This window comes from Carassius gibelio, chromosome B2 (genome assembly GCF_023724105.1).
Source record: "Carassius gibelio isolate Cgi1373 ecotype wild population from Czech Republic chromosome B2, carGib1.2-hapl.c, whole genome shotgun sequence".
Lineage (NCBI taxonomy): Eukaryota > Metazoa > Chordata > Actinopteri > Cypriniformes > Cyprinidae > Carassius > Carassius gibelio.
The window spans coordinates 20,424,606-20,442,364 of NC_068397.1; the positions used below are offsets into that span (position 1 = coordinate 20,424,606).

Sequence of the window (17,759 nt, forward strand, 5' to 3'; positions counted from 1 at the left end):
GAGGGCATTTTTTGCACCCATGGGTAAAGTGATATCTTCCGTAGTGTTGAATTGCAGCAGGTTGAGTGGCAGCTCCCACGTGTTGAATTGGGTGTAAAGGCAACTTCCTGTTGCCGCTAGACTTGAAACCACAAGCCACACAGATCTTATGACAACTCTGTATGTGTCATACTGCTTTAATAAAATAAATTACTGTTTAATGTGACCAGTGCATGTCGATAGCAGATAACATCTAGTTTCTGGTTAAGTTCACTGATGAATCAATATGGAAGCAATTGTTTTTATTAGTGGGTGGCAGAAAAATGTACTTTTGTAAACCTGAAGTGTTAAATAACGTGACAGCTATTTTACAGTATATGTTTTTTCCAATATTGCTTTTATATTTTATTTATTTATTTATTACATTTTAGATCATCGTTTCAGAAACTAACCATTTAGAATAAAACTAATTTTATTGTTTTTGTTGCCTGGCTATCCTGGGGACTTTCATTTCTCAAGTGCTAATTGGTTACAGTTGTATTTTTCCATAGATAGCCCCCAACTCACTCAGTAAAGAGCACATGTTTTGTGTGATGCAATAGACAACTCAATACTGATAAGAAAGCAGTTGGTTCTCTGAGTTTGCTCTGCTTATCTCATGTCTTATCTTGCTGCGTTTTGTAAATAAAAACATCTTTTTGTGAAGGTCGAGGGGCTGAGGGATAGTACACTTGTCTCTAAACCTACTTTTGGCCATGCTTTATCGTTTCCCTGTGTCCAGTGGGGTTTTATTTGATATTTATTTATTTACATGTTATTCTAATTGCTGTACACATTCTTCCTCGTTTGATATTCTCATTAACAGAACCATAACAGTAATTTTCCACTGAAATATTAGTGCATGTTGCTTGCCATAAATATGAGTGAAAGTTCACTCGTCCAGGCTGAGGTATTCATTTCAAATGGTTGGTCTGGAGAAGCGTTTACTTTAATTCAGGAAGAGTGATGTACTGTGTTGCCTGGTGTCAGGATGAGTGGTTCACAACAACATTAGTGATTTAAGATGCTTCAGTTGTTGAATTGCTACTTGAGTCTTGGTCTTACCTGGTATAGCGCATACAGTTTATCTGGTATAGCGAAGAAGCACAAGAAACTTAAATTTGAGACATTTCTCCATTTCCTAAGTATTAATGTAGAATCTTAAATTAAGGTAACACTTGATTTTAAGGTGTCATGGTTACACATTAAATGTACTTACTATTATAATAACAGTTAATTCTGCATTCATGCAAGTAACCCAATGCAAAACACTAATCCTAACCCTTCCCATATAGTAAGTGCATACAGTACTTAAATGTACAGTTACTCTGTAACAAGGGCACCTTAAAATAAAGTGTAACCAAAATAAAGGATGTTGATGTGCGACATTGTTGTAGTAAATCTTTGTATTTGGGAAGATGTCATAGTGTCTAACCAATCCAGAGTGTAGACGGTTTGTTACCTGATGTAGGCTATAGGTTAATTTGGTAAATCATTGTTGTTTTCTGGAAGCTTATGTTCTGTCCGTATACTGTAGCCCTTTGTTTTAGCTATTTACTGGAAATACTAAATCTTTTCATCCTGGTTTGCAGTATAAGCATCCTCTAAATCATTTCACAGAATAATCGTAATATCAGACTTTACAATACCTAAAACCTTCAGCTGCACTTCCAGGCAGCACATGGACAGTGTTATCAGCAGTTATGAAATGATTGTTTTAGAGAGAGAACAACACTTTTGGGGGCTAATAGTTGCTTTTCCCCTCTCCTCCTCCCTCCTTCTCCCGGTCACATGTTCCTTTCACAGCATAGAAAAGTTCCTGGATTAACGCAGAATTAGCACAAAGCAGAGACGCCACCTCAGCCCAACATTGCAGCTAGCGGAGAGAGGAAACGATTGAGGGAGAAGCAGTGTGCAGCAGAAACTAAGACGCATACCCCAGCAGCTCAAGACGAGTTCCAGAGAGCCCAGAGACAGGCCAGGACGGGCATCCTTCCGCAAAGGGGACCCACGCCGAAGAGAGCTTCAAAAGCATGGAGGAAAAACAATTTTCTGGCATACTGGTGAGTCACTCTTGCCTTTTATAACTTTTATTAAAAAAAAATTCTATGTCCAGGTTTTCACAGCTATATTTTTATTTGAGATAGTTTTTACAAATGTAAAAAGTTATGTGTATTTCGTAGAAACATGTTTTTTTAATTTTTTTATTAAAGTTACTTCTCAAACAGGTCAAAGCATTTTGAATCAGGCCACAGTTCTTAAAATTTTACTTGGTTTATGATTAAATGAAGTGCAGAGAAAATAATTTGTTGTTTTAAAGAGCTTAATATCAGACCTTAACCGAAATACAGGGTTTTTCCTACTTAAAGCTTTTATAATAAAGAATCTCTGGAATTCCCTGACAGCTTACAGATATCTTTAACTAATGATTCGGTAAATATAAAAAAAATAAGATGAATTTAACAGAGGATGTGGTATAATTTAGGGAAGAAGAAAGCGCTTTCATGATGCCTGAAGAAATGTCACCACTGCTTCATTAAATTAATTAAGATATTTTTCCGAATGGTTGTGTAAGGAATTAAATCCTGGAATTGAAATTTGTATATGTCTTCTGAGTGAGGGTTTTAAACATTGTTTCCAGACCCTGATGGTTATTAACCATTGCTGTGCTGAGGGTACACACATCTGGCAGTGTGAACTGATGGGACAGTTGCGTAGTAAAACAGTGCTGCAATACTATAATGCAAGAGTGACAGTCAGGAATGTATGACGTCTTCTAAATTGATGTCAACAAAACTGGCATAATACTTTTTCAAAATAACTTTTTTAATTAAAATAGCTTTAATTTCAGTAAAATACTAAAAAGATTGATTTCGTATGTATTTATTAGCTACATTTGCTTTTGAGTTTTTATTTTAAGATTCATTATTGGTATTTTTAGTGTTTCTAATCGCTAATTTCCTGAATATGTTTATCTGATGTGTCAGTGGTTTATCTGGAGCTGCTGTGTGGCTGGGCTTTTGTTCGGGGTGAGTGATGTTGTAGACTCTTGTGAAACTTTAAGGTTATGTGTTTCTGGTTCAGGGCTGTAGTGGTACAGAAATCATATTTCATTGCTTAACTGTTTCTCCATTTAAACCAGTCTTATTATTCAATTTTTATATGCAGTTTCACCTGATTACATATAATGAGAATAATGACAGAATGTTCTGGTACAATTTGAGTTTTAATTATAATAACATAACTATTATAATTATATTTTATTTTACCTGGAATTATCCCATTGAGATATGAATCTCTTCTACCAGGGAGTCCTGGCCAAAATGGCAGCACAGAAAGTTTCACATACAGGTTAGACACACATAAAACAAAAAATAATACAGATATCATCCAACATCATATAAAAAATTACATAAAACATTCACAGGTTAAATAATCATTACAATATTCCACAACTGGACTATTTACAACCTTATCCCTCCTAAATTCTGTCCCAAAGACTTTTAGGAACATGGATGTTGAATGGATATGGAAGTACATATCAGGAATATGTAAAGCTAAAAAAACTGTTGCTGGGGTCCAATAGTAAATGAACCTTAGTGGTCCATCCCCACCCTTGTCCTCCCCTCGTGTGATTGGTTACAGAAGTTGTAATGTTATGGGTCCTGTCTATCTCTGTTCTTATAACTGTATTGTTGTACTTTTAGCCTTGTTCTGTGTCCTGTACATTTTGTACATCTTAACATATTTATTTATTTTTGTGAATTAAGGAACTTGCAGTTGGAACACATCTGATTTGATGTTTGTTTCTATTAAATTTATGGTAAAATTCCCATTTTTTAATTGAACATTATTAATCTTTTTTTGTCACTTTAAATCATCTTAATTTCAATCCTAAATTATTATTTCTCATATATTTTTTTCTTTCGAGGTTGTTGTTTTTTCAGATGTTTTTGCCCCCCATAGAGAATTGCATTAACATTCTGGCTTTTATACTTTTTCGGGCACCTTACCCTGTTTTTTTGTGGTGCGATGTGCTTTTGGCAGTCAGTGGCATTCATTAAAACTCACAGTGTTGTGTGCAGTGTTAGGGAGTACAGAGGTTTTGGTTGGCTCTCGTGAAGGGAAAGAAGATATCGACTGACACATTTGTTTACTCATCACTCTCTACGTCTTTTACTGATTGCACATCATTGAACACAAATAGTTTTGTACGATATATGATATCTGACCAAGTGGCAGTGTGTAGTACTGTAATAGATGGTTTTTGTGTGCTGTCAAAAGGCATTGCTTGAATGGCGTTAAGTCCTCTTTGTCTCCAACAGAAGCTGTTCAGCTTTAAGAATATCCTGACGTTTTGACACTGAGATATTGACAGTGTAAAGCCCATTGTTACCCTCCGAAAGTGACAGTAGAGAATGTTAGCACTGCGGTAACCCAAAACATAATTAGAGACGAGTAGAATGACATGAGAGGAATTAATGCTGGAGCTGTCAGACATTCAGAAGCAGTTGCTGAGGAACTGTTGATGAAGCTGTGATGACCCTTTTCCGTACTCGCTCCTTCTTCTGTCCCGCTGGCAGCTCTCCAGCCTTTCCCAAGGGTTGTTAATGTGTGCTGCTGTCTGTGAAGTGGAAATTAAACGGAAACAAATTTTGGATCCCATAGTCCCTCTGGATGCTGGGCTACTGCTGCACGTTTTAACTCTGCTTTGTGGGCTCTCAAACATTTCAAAGCATGGGTCAATCACTGTAGGTAGCATTAATCAAAATGAGCAACATTACATGCATACATTTGCTTTCTGTTATTCACAATGTCTTCGGACCCTAGTAAGCTGTTTCACTTTTTACATGACATTCTAAATCAGCTAAAATGGAACCTCTAACTTTATACATTTAAAATCGAAAAAAGTGATTGATTTGAAATGCTTCATAAGCAGCAGCCTGTTCAAGGTGATTAATGTGCACCACATAAGCAATGCTTCTCATGTGAAATGCATGAGACACTGGATTCCTATAGAGTTTTGTGTTCCAATACAAGTTGCTATTCTGCTATGCTAAAAAATGCATAGTGAACATATTTGTATTGGGCTAAATGTAAAAGTTATAAAACTATTTAGTTTTTACATTTCAGTATTTAACATTATTATGTATTTGTAATGTTAATTATTATATTGAAGTAATTTAATATAATAAGAAATGATAGAGTTATGTTCAGTATTTTAATATTTTTCTTAAACTTGAAGCAATGCATTTTGGGATTGCCTTTTCTGTGTAGGATAACCATCTTTGGAATAGCACACTACCATGCTGGTCTTTCTGTTTCTGCAGTATATAATAGACATAAATATTAAGATTAAGCAGTTTCCACCACTGCATTAGATTTTGGCCAGAAGCTGTAACAGAATTTAAAGGGATTATCCACTTAAAAATGAAAATTGCCATCATGTTGTTCCAAACCTGACTTTTTCTTTCGAAGAACATTTGGAACGCAACAACTTTGGAGCCCATTAACCTCCATAGTATGCACAAAAAAGTACTAGTCTAGACATCACTCAAAATTTATTCAGTTTTTCATTAAAGAGACATGGCTTATGATATGGTTTAGGAGCAGCCTTCGAGTGAGTGAAATTGTACTATCCCTTTAACACACCTATGATGTCTATTTCAAACTTTCGGTTTGACGTTTGGTATAGAGCCGATATTTTAGTCTCTTTATGAAATGTCACATCATTTTTAATGAAATCCATTTTAGTGAAAATATTATTCTTTTGTTCATAATCCAAAGTCTCATTTACAGGTGATGGGCATCAAGTTCAAGGTCGTGCCTAGGTCAGCAGAACTTATGTAAGGAACATATTGAGCTGTCGCTCACTCACATTAACTATAGCGCACACATCTTTGTAGCTGTGCAACTGTAGTGCCTTCAGGGGCATGGGAACAGATGTGGTTGAGCAAAGGGAAAGTCAAACATGATTTCTGTTTGTGTTTGAGGCCCAGACACTAACTGTCTGTGGAGCGTACCGAGCCCACCGAGAAGGCAGCCACCATGGAGTATGGACAATTGGAGGACAAGGGCCACCAAATGCCAAACACGTCCACTGCTGCGATTCCTTTAAAAATCACTCCCCTCCGCTAAAAGGGCCCATTGAGCCTCAGCCTTTAGATTTCATTTGAAGTAACCACTCAGGCTGAAAATTTCGTTTTTCTGTGTTTCTTCCTCTCGCCTTTATATATGGAGGTACTTCTATTCTCCCCCGGCGAAACACAAATACTGACCAAGAAAGAGACACTTTTTCTCCTCGCTAGCTCAAATTATGGACCGCAGTATAGCATTGTGTTCCACCCACCTGGCATCCTAAATCTTCTTTTATTAATATTATTTTTAACGGTTGAATCAAAGTCCCTCAAAGCCTTTTCAGCCCATATTTAGGTAATTTGTTGCGCTTGAACCCGACCTGCTCCCCCCGTGGCGCCGTGAATGGGAGAAAAAGGCATGGGATGAGGGGGGGTCCGCTGTTCTCAGGGTTTCTCCACAGAAACAGACCCTTGACCTATTATTTATCATTTTGAAGCTCTCCATGTTGAAAGATCACAGCAACACAACCCCTGCTTTTGTGCTGATCAGTTCATGCATTAAATTGAATGCCAGGAAATGCCATGAAATCCATAATAAATTCAGAGAAAACACAATTTCAAACGTAACTTGGAATTCGACACAGAAATCAGAGACTTCTAGTAGTCTAGTAGTAAAAATGATGCTCTTTTCAGAGATTTGCTAACTTGACCTAGATAGTTCTAAATTGTCATACCAATCACTTTTTTGTGCTGTATGAAATGGTAAATAATAAAATGTAAATATCTAACGTTCTGTAACGTGACCTCTGTGTGCAAGTGAATGGACCTCAATGCATGCCTCTCATGTACTCCTGACAGAAAGCCTAACTCGAATGTCAGAGAGCCTCCTCTGGTGCTTTTTGTTTGTTGAGAGAAAAGGTCCCCACTCCACAGACAACCTGTAAACTTCAGGAATTTTCAGGGTCTCTGACTGTTGTTAATACATAGATGGCCCTATTACAAGCCATTATTACAATTAACTTTAAGTTAATAACTATAGGGGTACGGTAACGGTAGACAAACATGGTGGTTTGGAATGTACTTTGGTTTTGACATCAAGGTTCGGTATGTTTTCTGTACAGCAAGGGGATTTAAATTTTTTTGTTTAATTTTTTTTTTTTTTATTAAACAGTGGTTTACTAAAGAAATTGCTATTTCTTTAAATAAAATCAATTATAATAAAAAATGTTCCTAACACTCTACCTCAGCATATGCTCTAAACGAAGCCCTTTACTATGAGGTTACACTTAACAACAGAGACCAAACTTAAATTCAATTACTATTTATTTTTAAATATAACATATGCAAACATCTGAATTGCACGTAATGCAGTTTTTAAATTAATATCTAAAAATCTGTTGTTGAAATATATTCATTTACACAGTGTCAATGATTGAGCGATTACATGCAGCATGAGATGTTATTTCATGTTTAGCCTATTTCGCATTAAAAATTGAAGTAAAGAGGAAATGATGATCATGCTCACTTGAAATGACGTGCCTATACAGCAACTGTCGCACTGCATCAAAGAGCTTTAAAACACCAATTATAAAACTAAAACATGGACTTAATTTGAAAAATAGGACTTTGTTTCTAATCAAAAGTAACAATATATAAACCTGGATGTTTCCACTAGAAGAAGTTCCACTAGTGCAGTGGTTATTTATTTATTCTGTATTTGTTCGATACAAATGCGTACCAAACTGAAAGATCAGTAACGAAACTTTTCGGTACAAATATGTGTACCGCTACACCCCTAGTTAACTAATAAATAATGAACTTTTCTGCTTGTTTTTTTTTTTCTCAACCAAAGCTAGACATCCCGTTGTCACTTTTCTAATTGGCCAATTGTCGAATCCACGTGAGGTGAGTCAAAGTCACATGTACCTCAAGTTCATTCTCAGCTATGGTCCCATATGTTTTTCGAAATGTGTATGTTGTGTGCTTTTTCCAGCCTGATTTGTGCCCAAGCCATTCCTCTGAGCCCCATTCTCCCCGGAGGAGGTCTAAGCTACACGCTATTTATAAAGAATTAGCAGCTGGGGCCCTTCCAGCCAAATTATGGCGGCTGGGGGGGAATGGGGGATAATCATGGAAGCTTCAGGTTAATCCATGCGTTGGAAATTGCTCTTCGGTGTCCCGAAAGCCTTTGGACCAGGTGGACGTCACAAATTCTCTCTCTTTGCCCTGTTCGCACACAAACAGGCCAAAGGAATGAGGCAGGAAGTTGTTTCAGGCGAAGGTCCATAAATATGTCTCTGTGTTGCCCTCTGCAATAGCCGTGCCAGACTTTTCACTGACTTCCCTATGTAGTGTATGGCCAAACATTGGCTCAGATTAAGATTCAATGCGTTACTTCCTTCTGTACAAAATAAGCATTTCCGTACGACAAAAAGAACCTGATACCCCTTTTAGCATCATTATGATCACAGCTGAAGCGTAATACATAGTGAGAGCATATTAAGTTGATTTGTAATGATAGACATAAATTTGAATTCATTATGATCTAATGGGAACTACTGAAGAAAACACTTGTCTTACTTAAATTAATCTGTTATTAGTAGGCAATTATCTTCAGCTGTTGTACATGTAATTGAATGCTTTTAATTGATCAGTGACATTTCCAATAGACCGGTGTCAGATTTGTGAGCTTTTGTTCTTTCTATTAATGTAAGACAATTTTATGTCTTAAACACTGGTTGACACTGTCAGCAGCTTCCCTTTTTGCCATCTGAGTTCTACTTTTGGGGTGTTTCTCAATTTAAGAGATTTTGAAAGTCACATTGCATTCAGGTGATTTTCCAAAACAAATCATTAGTACATTTTGCCATTAAATTATCTTACACTTTTAAAAAATATATATATTAATTTTTTTTGTTAACTTTTCCTATTTGTTTTGCTAAATTATGACAACAACGATATCACATTTATTGTAATAATGCATTTTAACATTTGATGTCCAAACATATCTCGTCAACTTGGTTCTCCATTTCTGTTTTGAATTTATCTAAAGTTTAGCAAGGTAGTTGCTAAAGACCATTGCCAACCAAAAGTTGTGTAACTGATTGTGTATTTATTATTATGTAGTAGGGTTTCTTAGTTTACTTCATATATTAAAGGGAAAGTTCACACATATTGCTTCAATCCTGAATGATATTGTGCATCACAAGAAGTTTTTTTTTTGTTTTGGTGGCAACTTATGTCTTATTTATGTTCCACAGAAGAAAGGAAGTTTTAGAATCACACAAGGGAGGGTGAATGATGACGGATTTGAGATTTTTGGGTAAACGGTCCCTTAAGTCTTTCTGAAAGCTAAATGAGATGTCTTGAATATTGTTTCCATTTTAGATATTAACACTCTTTTATCTTTTATCTTGTCATTCAGTCTATAGCCTGTGTGCTGTCATGTGCAGGGGGTAAAAATCATGAGAGTTGATTGTCTAAAGCCGTGGTCTTTTGTTTTGAGTGTGTGTTTGCTTAGGGTTGTTTTTGTGTGTTGGACATACCACTCTTGATTGTAAATGGGGCGAAAGAGAGCTCCGGAAGGAGACGGCTCATCAAAGCCTGCAGTAAGTTTGAAAAAGTGACGTTTTTAGTCAGCAGTAGTATTTTAGCCCTCACTGAGGCCCTCTTGTTCAGCTTGTCAATAGAATAAACGTGCCTTGAATGGGAAACACCTGCTTGAGGGCTCCTGCTGGAAACCGCACTTACTGAAGCTCCCTGGTGAATCTGGAAACCACTTGTGTTACTTTCCTGTTTTCAGGTTACACTGTAGAGGCTACTGAATTTACACTTGTATGGGGTCCTCAATCCTCATGACCCGCGGGTCTCTGAATTGAAATCGCCTTCTTCCTCAGCCTAGTAAGGCTTAATTTCGTTTTTTTAAGGATGCCTTGGCCACTCTTTTCCATATTGTGAAAGTAAATTTAAAAAAGCATTATAAAAGTATCATATAGTCCATATGACCCATTACATATCAGTGATTAATGACTTAAATTTTGGTCAGGTAAAACTTATAGCTTCAGGAGTCTTGAAGTGATGTAGACCATTTTAGTGGTGCTTTGTGTGGACTTAGAAAGCCCTGTTTTCCTTTCCCTTTCGTTTAGGGAAAAAGAATAAGGATGTTCCTCAAGAAATATTTCTTCAATAGAAAGTCTATATCTTTAGACAAATCACAAGTTGCAAAATATGGTTTGCTGCTGGTAGCATAATATTTAAGAACTGGGTTTGCTGACTCACAGATTGCAAGAGCTAAGTAGAGGTCCTAAGCAGAGGTGACCCAGTAATTGCAGTTACTAAGCTTAAAATCCTGCTTTTTCTTCATTATGCACTCAAAGGAACTCAACCCCTGGATGTTCCAGAAGGATTTTTAGAGCTGCTGCACTGTAAATAGTTTTGAATGAATTGCATTTGCAAAATGTCACGCAGTTTGATTCAAAAGTAAAAGTATAAATAAACTGTATAATAGATATAATTTAGGCCTATATAATTTATAAGTAAAAGCATTATTTTATAATATAAATCTTACTATGAATAATAAATACTATAAGATTTTTTTAAATAAACATTTTTACTTAAACTATGGGAGATATTTGAGTGAAGACAAAAATAAGTATTTTTTTGTATGACAACAAAATGCTTATGATTAGGTTGGTTGGGATAGAATGTTTTTTATTATGAAATTGAAGTTCTTTAATTAGTGCTAAGTATCTAATTAGAAGATCTTATTCCCTGACACACTTGTTTAGGATCTGTCTAATGAGTTTTGTTTTGATGTGTTGATTCCATTTCAATGCCACAGCCCTTCTCTTGTTCTCATCACTCACTATTATGCTATTGATATGGGGCAGCACAGCAAATAGCAGAGTACATATCCTCATTAGAAGCGAGTGTTTTTGTGATGGGAGGCGAGGCTCCGTGCTGCTGCTTGACTAATAGGGGTTGGCTGGGGCCCCTGAGGAGTCTCTAATGACCGCCTGTGTCAGATTCCCTTACAGCCGGGCTCGTGGCTCAGACACAAGGAGCTGCCCGGAGCTATGTGCGTGTATATGTGTGTGTTTGTGTCTGTTTGGAAGGGTAAGTGTCACAGATACATAAACAAAGTCTCAACCAGTTGCTTGTAGTTGTTGGAACTCATGTGGGAAATATTAATTGAGAGGACACTCTCAAATTAGCTGCTGATTTGTGTTCATGAAACCTGATTTTTTTTTTGTTTAGAGACAGAAGTACTAAAAATACTGGGGTGAAAGGAAGGAAGAATAATCGTTCCGTTAGACAAGACAGGTTTGAACTTCCTCACTCTAGTCTAAAGCATATATGTTAACTGCAAGTCACGTTTTTGCAGTATAATTATGTTGTGTAAGAACTTAGCGTAGTTAAGTGTAAAGAGATGCTCATCTCTATGTGATGCTATCTGTGCCCAAAGGGTCAAACAGAAAGAGCAGATGAAGTTTAAGCTCAGCTGGGAGAATATCATCAATAACTAACAGGCATAATAAACTATGGATTTTCTTTTTCCTTGTTAGGGTTTGGTAGGTAAACTACTAGTTTTTAAAGGATAAAACAATAGGTATATTTAAAACCTAGACATGATTTGCCCACTGGTTGTCAAACATTACTGTAACATGTTAATACTTAATAATGCGATGAACTACACATTGATACACTGTTTGGGGAGAACTGACTTCACTTATCCACTAAAAATCACACTGATGCCAGTTATTATATAAATGGCTGGGAAAAGTTGTTGTTTATGGTGGGAGCTTTAGCATCATTTGTTTCTAGACGACACTTGGTTTGATATCTGTTTCTAATGCAGTGACATTCAGACATTTTATTTGTGACCAATGTGTCCAAAAGTTCCAAATATTGTGCAAAAAAAAGTTTGACCAGTCAGGTTTTCATCAGTGCAGAAGACTTGACTGGTCAAAACTTTTTTTTTTTACTTTCTGGAAACCATTTCTGGACTTTGGATGTGTATATATATATATTTGGATATATGTTTTTTGGCGGGGAGGCTGAAACAAGGGGAAAAAACACATTTTGTGTATTTGACTTTTAACTTTTAAATCATCAGTAATCTTTGCAATTATCTTATGGGCCATTCCATGTTGTGAAGTGGATAGAAATGTCCATGCCATCCTCTTGAAGTCTGCTAATCAAATGCATTGCCACCATTATAGACCTCATTCACATGCTCATTAGGCAGAGACCCAGAAGTCTGTCAACCTTTCACACCCAATAACAGGATGCTCATTTGGGTCCATCACCTAAAGCTGCCTCTTAAAGCTTTTTTTTTTTGTTTGTTTGTTTTTTGTAGGACACTTTTTTTGTGTGTGTGAATTCTAATGCAGCCTTTCACGTTCCGCAACATAATTTCCTTGCTATAGATTTTCGCCTGCTTATTGCTGAGGAAATCTTATAACCTGCAGCGAGTGGGTGAATTACGAGGCCACCGCCTGACAGACAGACGAACGGAAGGGTATATCCCTCCTCTGGCCTCTTGCGGGACCTTACAGGCGAATTGGCAATGTCAAGGGATGAGGATTTGAGAGTCAAGTGTCGCTGAATGGGAGCATTGGTGGTCTGGGTGCAGCTGCCTCGAGAACAAGTGGAAGAAATGCAGAGACGGCAAGAGTAGTGCGCCCCATGGAAGTGGACCTCTCCTTACTTTTGTCTTTCATCGTGCGGGCCAGCCGCTGAAAAGCTTGGCAGTGCCTGTGACTCCAGGCAGCTAAGCTAGCAGCTCCTAGCACTCAGTATGCAGCCAAAGTGCTGGAATGACAACGACTCCATTCATTGTTGAGGTAGAGGCAAAGGCTGTGGATCTCCTCTGTCTGTTTTGCAGAATGGGGGATACAGAAGAGGAGGGGGCACTTTCCCCAACTTGCAGTACAGCAGAAGAAGTAAGAATGAGGGAGTGAGAGAGAGAAACAGAAAGGGAGGGAGGAAGAGAGAGAGAGAGAGAGAGAGAGAGAGAAAGTGCCGTGCCATGCCGAATGATTGAAAGAGGCGGAGAGGAAGCAGAACTCCATCAGATGAAATGAGGTGAAAATAATTCAGGCATTAATCAAGCTTGGCCGAAAGGAGGCTGTTCTTTTACCCACCCCCCCCCCACCCCCTCTCTCTGTGGAAGCGAATGGAGAGGTGTGAATGAAGAACTCGAGAGTTAAGACGAGAGAACTACCGGACACTATCGAGTCATGTCGGAATCCAACAGCGGCGCAGCTTGTTTGGCTGATCAGGTCAGTTGTGTTCTTGTCACATTTGTGCGGTTTTGCAACTGCATGTTCTCTTTCTATAGATGTCGAGCTCTGCTGAGAGGGAAATTTGAAAATGTTGCGTCTCTCAACGAGAGCGAGCGAGCACGTTACCCGACGCATCAAAGCCGCAATTGTACGAAGCTGCCAGGACGACGGTGCAGGGTCCTGAAAGAACTGAATTAATCAAGACCAAGCATTGTCTGCAGTGCCTTATTTTTCGGCCATCATTCAGGGGGCCTGTGACGACTCAATAGCCCACAGACCACGTGAGAAAGGGGCTGCAGCTTTTTAAAAACCAGACCACGTGTGGGCCAACTGAAAAGTTTTTATAACAAATTGCAGTGGGAAGTTCTGGCAAAGCTGGTGGAAGGGTATGTGATAAAGTTTCCAAGGAAGTAGGCAAGAGAGCAGTGTTTGAGAGACAGAAGGAAGGAGGAAAGTGTCCGGGCTGAAAGGAGGGCTGGCCCATATTTCTCTTTCCTTTTCTGTCTTCCTTCACCTCCTTTTTTTAGTCACCAAGGCTGTTGTCACTTAAACAATCATGGGGAAGATGTGTTGGAAATAAAACGGATAGATAAGACACTTTATGGCTCCGAAATTTATGTTGCAGCGCCAGTTTTGGTTGCATTCTTTCCTTTGCCTCTGTTTCCGTTCTGCCATTCAGGAGTGTGCAAATTAGGATAAAGTAACAGTCTTGTGACTAAATAAAAACTAATGCAACAAAAGTAAGTTACTTGCAGTATTTAACAAAGATAAAACTTTTTTATTTGTATTATTTATTTAAATGAAGCAATGTCATTTGGCAGGTTTTGAGTTTTGGAATGACGAATATCCATTTATCTTTGTCACCTTGTTTAATCTTGATATGAATGTTGGCATTCTAAGTGCTTAATTAAATCTCATTCCATCATTTTCCGGTCTCAAATCGCATTGTCATCAAGTTATATTCGTGAACAGTTTTTAATGAGCAAATTCTCTTTTATTATTTAATTAGTGCAGAGAAGCATATATAGTTCTGTTGGCGAGTTGGTCACAATGTCATGGCAAAGCATTATTTTGGTCTTGTGTAATGTTGAGAGGGGCTTTTTTTTTTTTTGCAACCCTTAACTATCAATAACCCTAGTCCTAAACTTTGCCCTCATATTCATTTCATTTTTTTTTTCTTTGGTCTAGTCTTATCTTTATAGGTTAGACAGTCATTAGCTGTCAGTCCTTGACATTGAAGGTGAGACCACACGAGCAGTGGTCATCTGACCTTGTTGTCCACGTTCCTCCTTAGTCTTTTTTGAACAGAAATAGCATGTACTTTTACTTTTGAATAATTACATATTTATTATGGATCATGGTTGTGACATCATAACCATGAGCATTAAAATATCGGTTCCTGCTAAAGTCACTAGTCATTTACATATAGAATGCTTAGAGTAGCAATAGAAACAGCCTGTTTAATTGTTAATAAAAGTATCAGAGAAAAGGAAAATGATCAGATAAAAACTGTGGTCACTTTTAGAGGTGATTTTTTTCACCTTGAGGTCATTCTTATCATCTGTAACACATTTCACTTGAGCAATTTATGCAAACGGAAAAATAATAATAACATAAATTTATACGCACACACTTTTTTTTTTGACTGTGATTAAGGGAAATTTGTTACTTTGTAGTATTTGACCCCTGTAAAGACACTGTTTGTTTTCTGAACATGCTGCAGAGAGAATTTGATGAGGTGTACTGATTTATTTGAAAATTTCTTGCAGTGCTAGAACCCTGAGAGGCATCCCAGACTCAGGTGTCCAGCTGTAGAGCTCACTGATGTATCACACACACACACACACACACACACACACACGAACAGGCGCATCTGCCAGAGCCTCAGCCTCCAGCCTCCAAACCCCTCATGTGTATTCAGTCATGTGTGTATACGGTGGGGAAACATCATTTCTCGATTTAAGCCTAAAAATATGCATAACTTAGAATTATTTTGAATCCTTTTTAACTTTTAATTTACACAGTGAACAATGTGCAAACTGAAGTTTATATACCTGTAATATACACAATAAATATATTGACTACAAATGTAAAAAAAAGTTACAAAATACAGTAAAAGTTGTAAAAAAAAAAGTTATTTCAATAATTTGTATAAATTTACATAATCAAAATGACCAAACCTAGACTTAGTAATGCTTCACATTGACCACTGTATTTATTTATATTATATATAAGAACAATTTTTTTTTTATCTATATGATAGCACTTAATTTGCGTGCTTGCATATGTTTGAAGGGGAGTAGCATTTTTTAATCACTCAGTTGCTGTCAGGACTTACTAAACAGAAATGTTTGCATTACACAAATATAACTGTATTAAAGAAATGAGTTGTTCACTTTTTTAAAGAGGCATCACAGATATGGGATCTCTGTATACGACACTAAGACCTAATTGATAATACATCCAATAAATCATAAATCTTATTACAAATGACTTGGCCCATCAAAATGTGCAAATTTTTTCAATTAATTCTGTGCTGGAGATTAAGTTCTGTCTTTTTTTGACAGCTTGGGCTCTATGGAGCTCTAATATGAGCTCTGTGATACGGCTAATTCAGCTGGATGCTGTAGTATTGTCTAATGTTATCTGTTGGAGTAGAGCATGCTTGACTAATAATTGAGATAATATGAGCCAGTCATTTAATTGTAGTCACATCTTACTGGGTCAAAATGTCTTCACATTAATCTAAAGTACAATAATCAGCATAAAAAAAAAAAAAAAAAAACAGTGTTTAGAAAATGTTTTGATTCAGCACTTGATCATTTATGTTACTGTTAAAGAGATGTCTATTGACCAGTATCACATTATGACCCAAAGAACACAAAATAATGCTTGGAAAGAGCAAGTGAGTGTAGCAATAAATTATCAGTCATTTTAACAGTGTAGCTATAAAACTGCTTGACGTGTGAGGTGTGTTGTGCACAGGTATGCAAGCTTGTGTGAGCATGTACTGTCAATAATGTTTATTACCTAAAAAATATCACCTAGCATAATGTCAGCCAACTGTATGACGTATATCACCAACAGTCTTCATTTATTTTTGTATTTTTTTTTATAGTTTGAGACATAGTTTTGATGTTCAGTGGGGTCCAACAATCAGACCACAGTGAAAATGTTCCGTTTTGCATTTTTTTATTTGAATACAAATATTTTTATTGCAAACATATCACAGCGTAGCGTGATATAAATTCTTAATTTATTTCATTTAAAAGCTTGTTTATTTTTATGTTTAAAATGTCAGATTTTCAGTGTATTCTCTCAGACTTTTGGAGCCCGCTGTATAGGAGACAGAAAGAAGAGAGAGGGGGAAAGCAGTTCAGAAGCATATGTGCGCTCGGAGGCAGTGGTCTCTCCTGTCTCACACTCACTGTGCTCCTGGGCTTCCAGATGCTCTCTTTTTCTCTTTCTTTCTTTCTTTCTGTCAGTCTTTCTCCACTTCTCTCTACCCTTCATGTGCTGATTTTATATGAATTCTCTTTATGGCTGTCTTTTCAAAACTTTGCACTAAATTCACCAGCAGCATGTTTGATATTTTTCCTAAAACTTGTGACTTGTCATTTTGTCCATGTGACTTCCAGGACTTTCTAGGTGAAGGTTGTCAGTCTGAACAGCTGTTATAGCTGCCAGCAGTAGTGACCCTCACTCAGTCATGGGTACATTCCTCAGGCTTAATCACTTTTAAACTCCCTGTCCTTTTTGACTGCCTTTACCTCTCGTAAACATTTGTTTCCTTTATTTTCCACAAGTTTCCTTAATAATGTTTAAAGTTATGATGAAACTGAAGTTGCGACAGATCTTTCTATAGTCAAACAATTCTGTAGAATTTATTGCAGGCGTTGCTTTTAAGAATGAAGGCAGATAAAAGAAAGCTTGCAAGGGTGGCATTTAAGCAGACTAAAAATGCTTGCATAAATAACCATAGAAAAGTCCTTTGTCCAGTTGTGACATTTTGATTAAACATTACATAGTTAGAACTTAAAACTAAATAAATAAATAAATAAATGCATTGATTAATCATTCACAATGAGATCTATTACATGCATTTAGAAAATAGTTAGCTGTATTTCTATTTCATCCCATACATTCTCCTAAAAAATAAAATCTTGTCATTATTTTCGTTTTTAAATAATAACCTGGCTGTTTTCATATTTTGAGGAACACATGGATCATTTTAAGCATGAAGTGGCCATGTTTATATGACGGTTTTATGCTACATAATTTCTTAACATTATTTGATTGACGTTTTTCCCCAAACCAGCACAAACCCCGCCCCACAGCTGATTTCATTGGTTCATTGGTCATTTCAGTCGAAAATGCT

General features: G+C 37.0%; 1 protein-coding gene across 4 annotated transcripts in view; it reads left to right on the forward strand.

The window, feature by feature from the left end:
* slc6a9 (solute carrier family 6 member 9) overlaps positions 1-17,759 on the forward strand; it is a 47,642-nt gene that overhangs the window by 8,991 nt on the left and 20,892 nt on the right. For 2 of the 4 annotated variants that reach the window (XM_052548431.1, XM_052548430.1), the window contains exon 2: positions 1,825-2,081. The exons of 1 other annotated variant lie outside the window; for it this stretch is intronic. In XM_052548431.1, the coding sequence (XP_052404391.1) occupies positions 2,052-2,081 (30 nt within the window). In that variant the 5' untranslated portion in view covers positions 1,825-2,051. Of the gene's footprint in view, positions 1-1,824; positions 2,082-13,276; positions 13,379-17,759 lie in introns of those variants that run through there. One more of the 4 variants, XM_052548429.1, reaches the window with a different exon arrangement.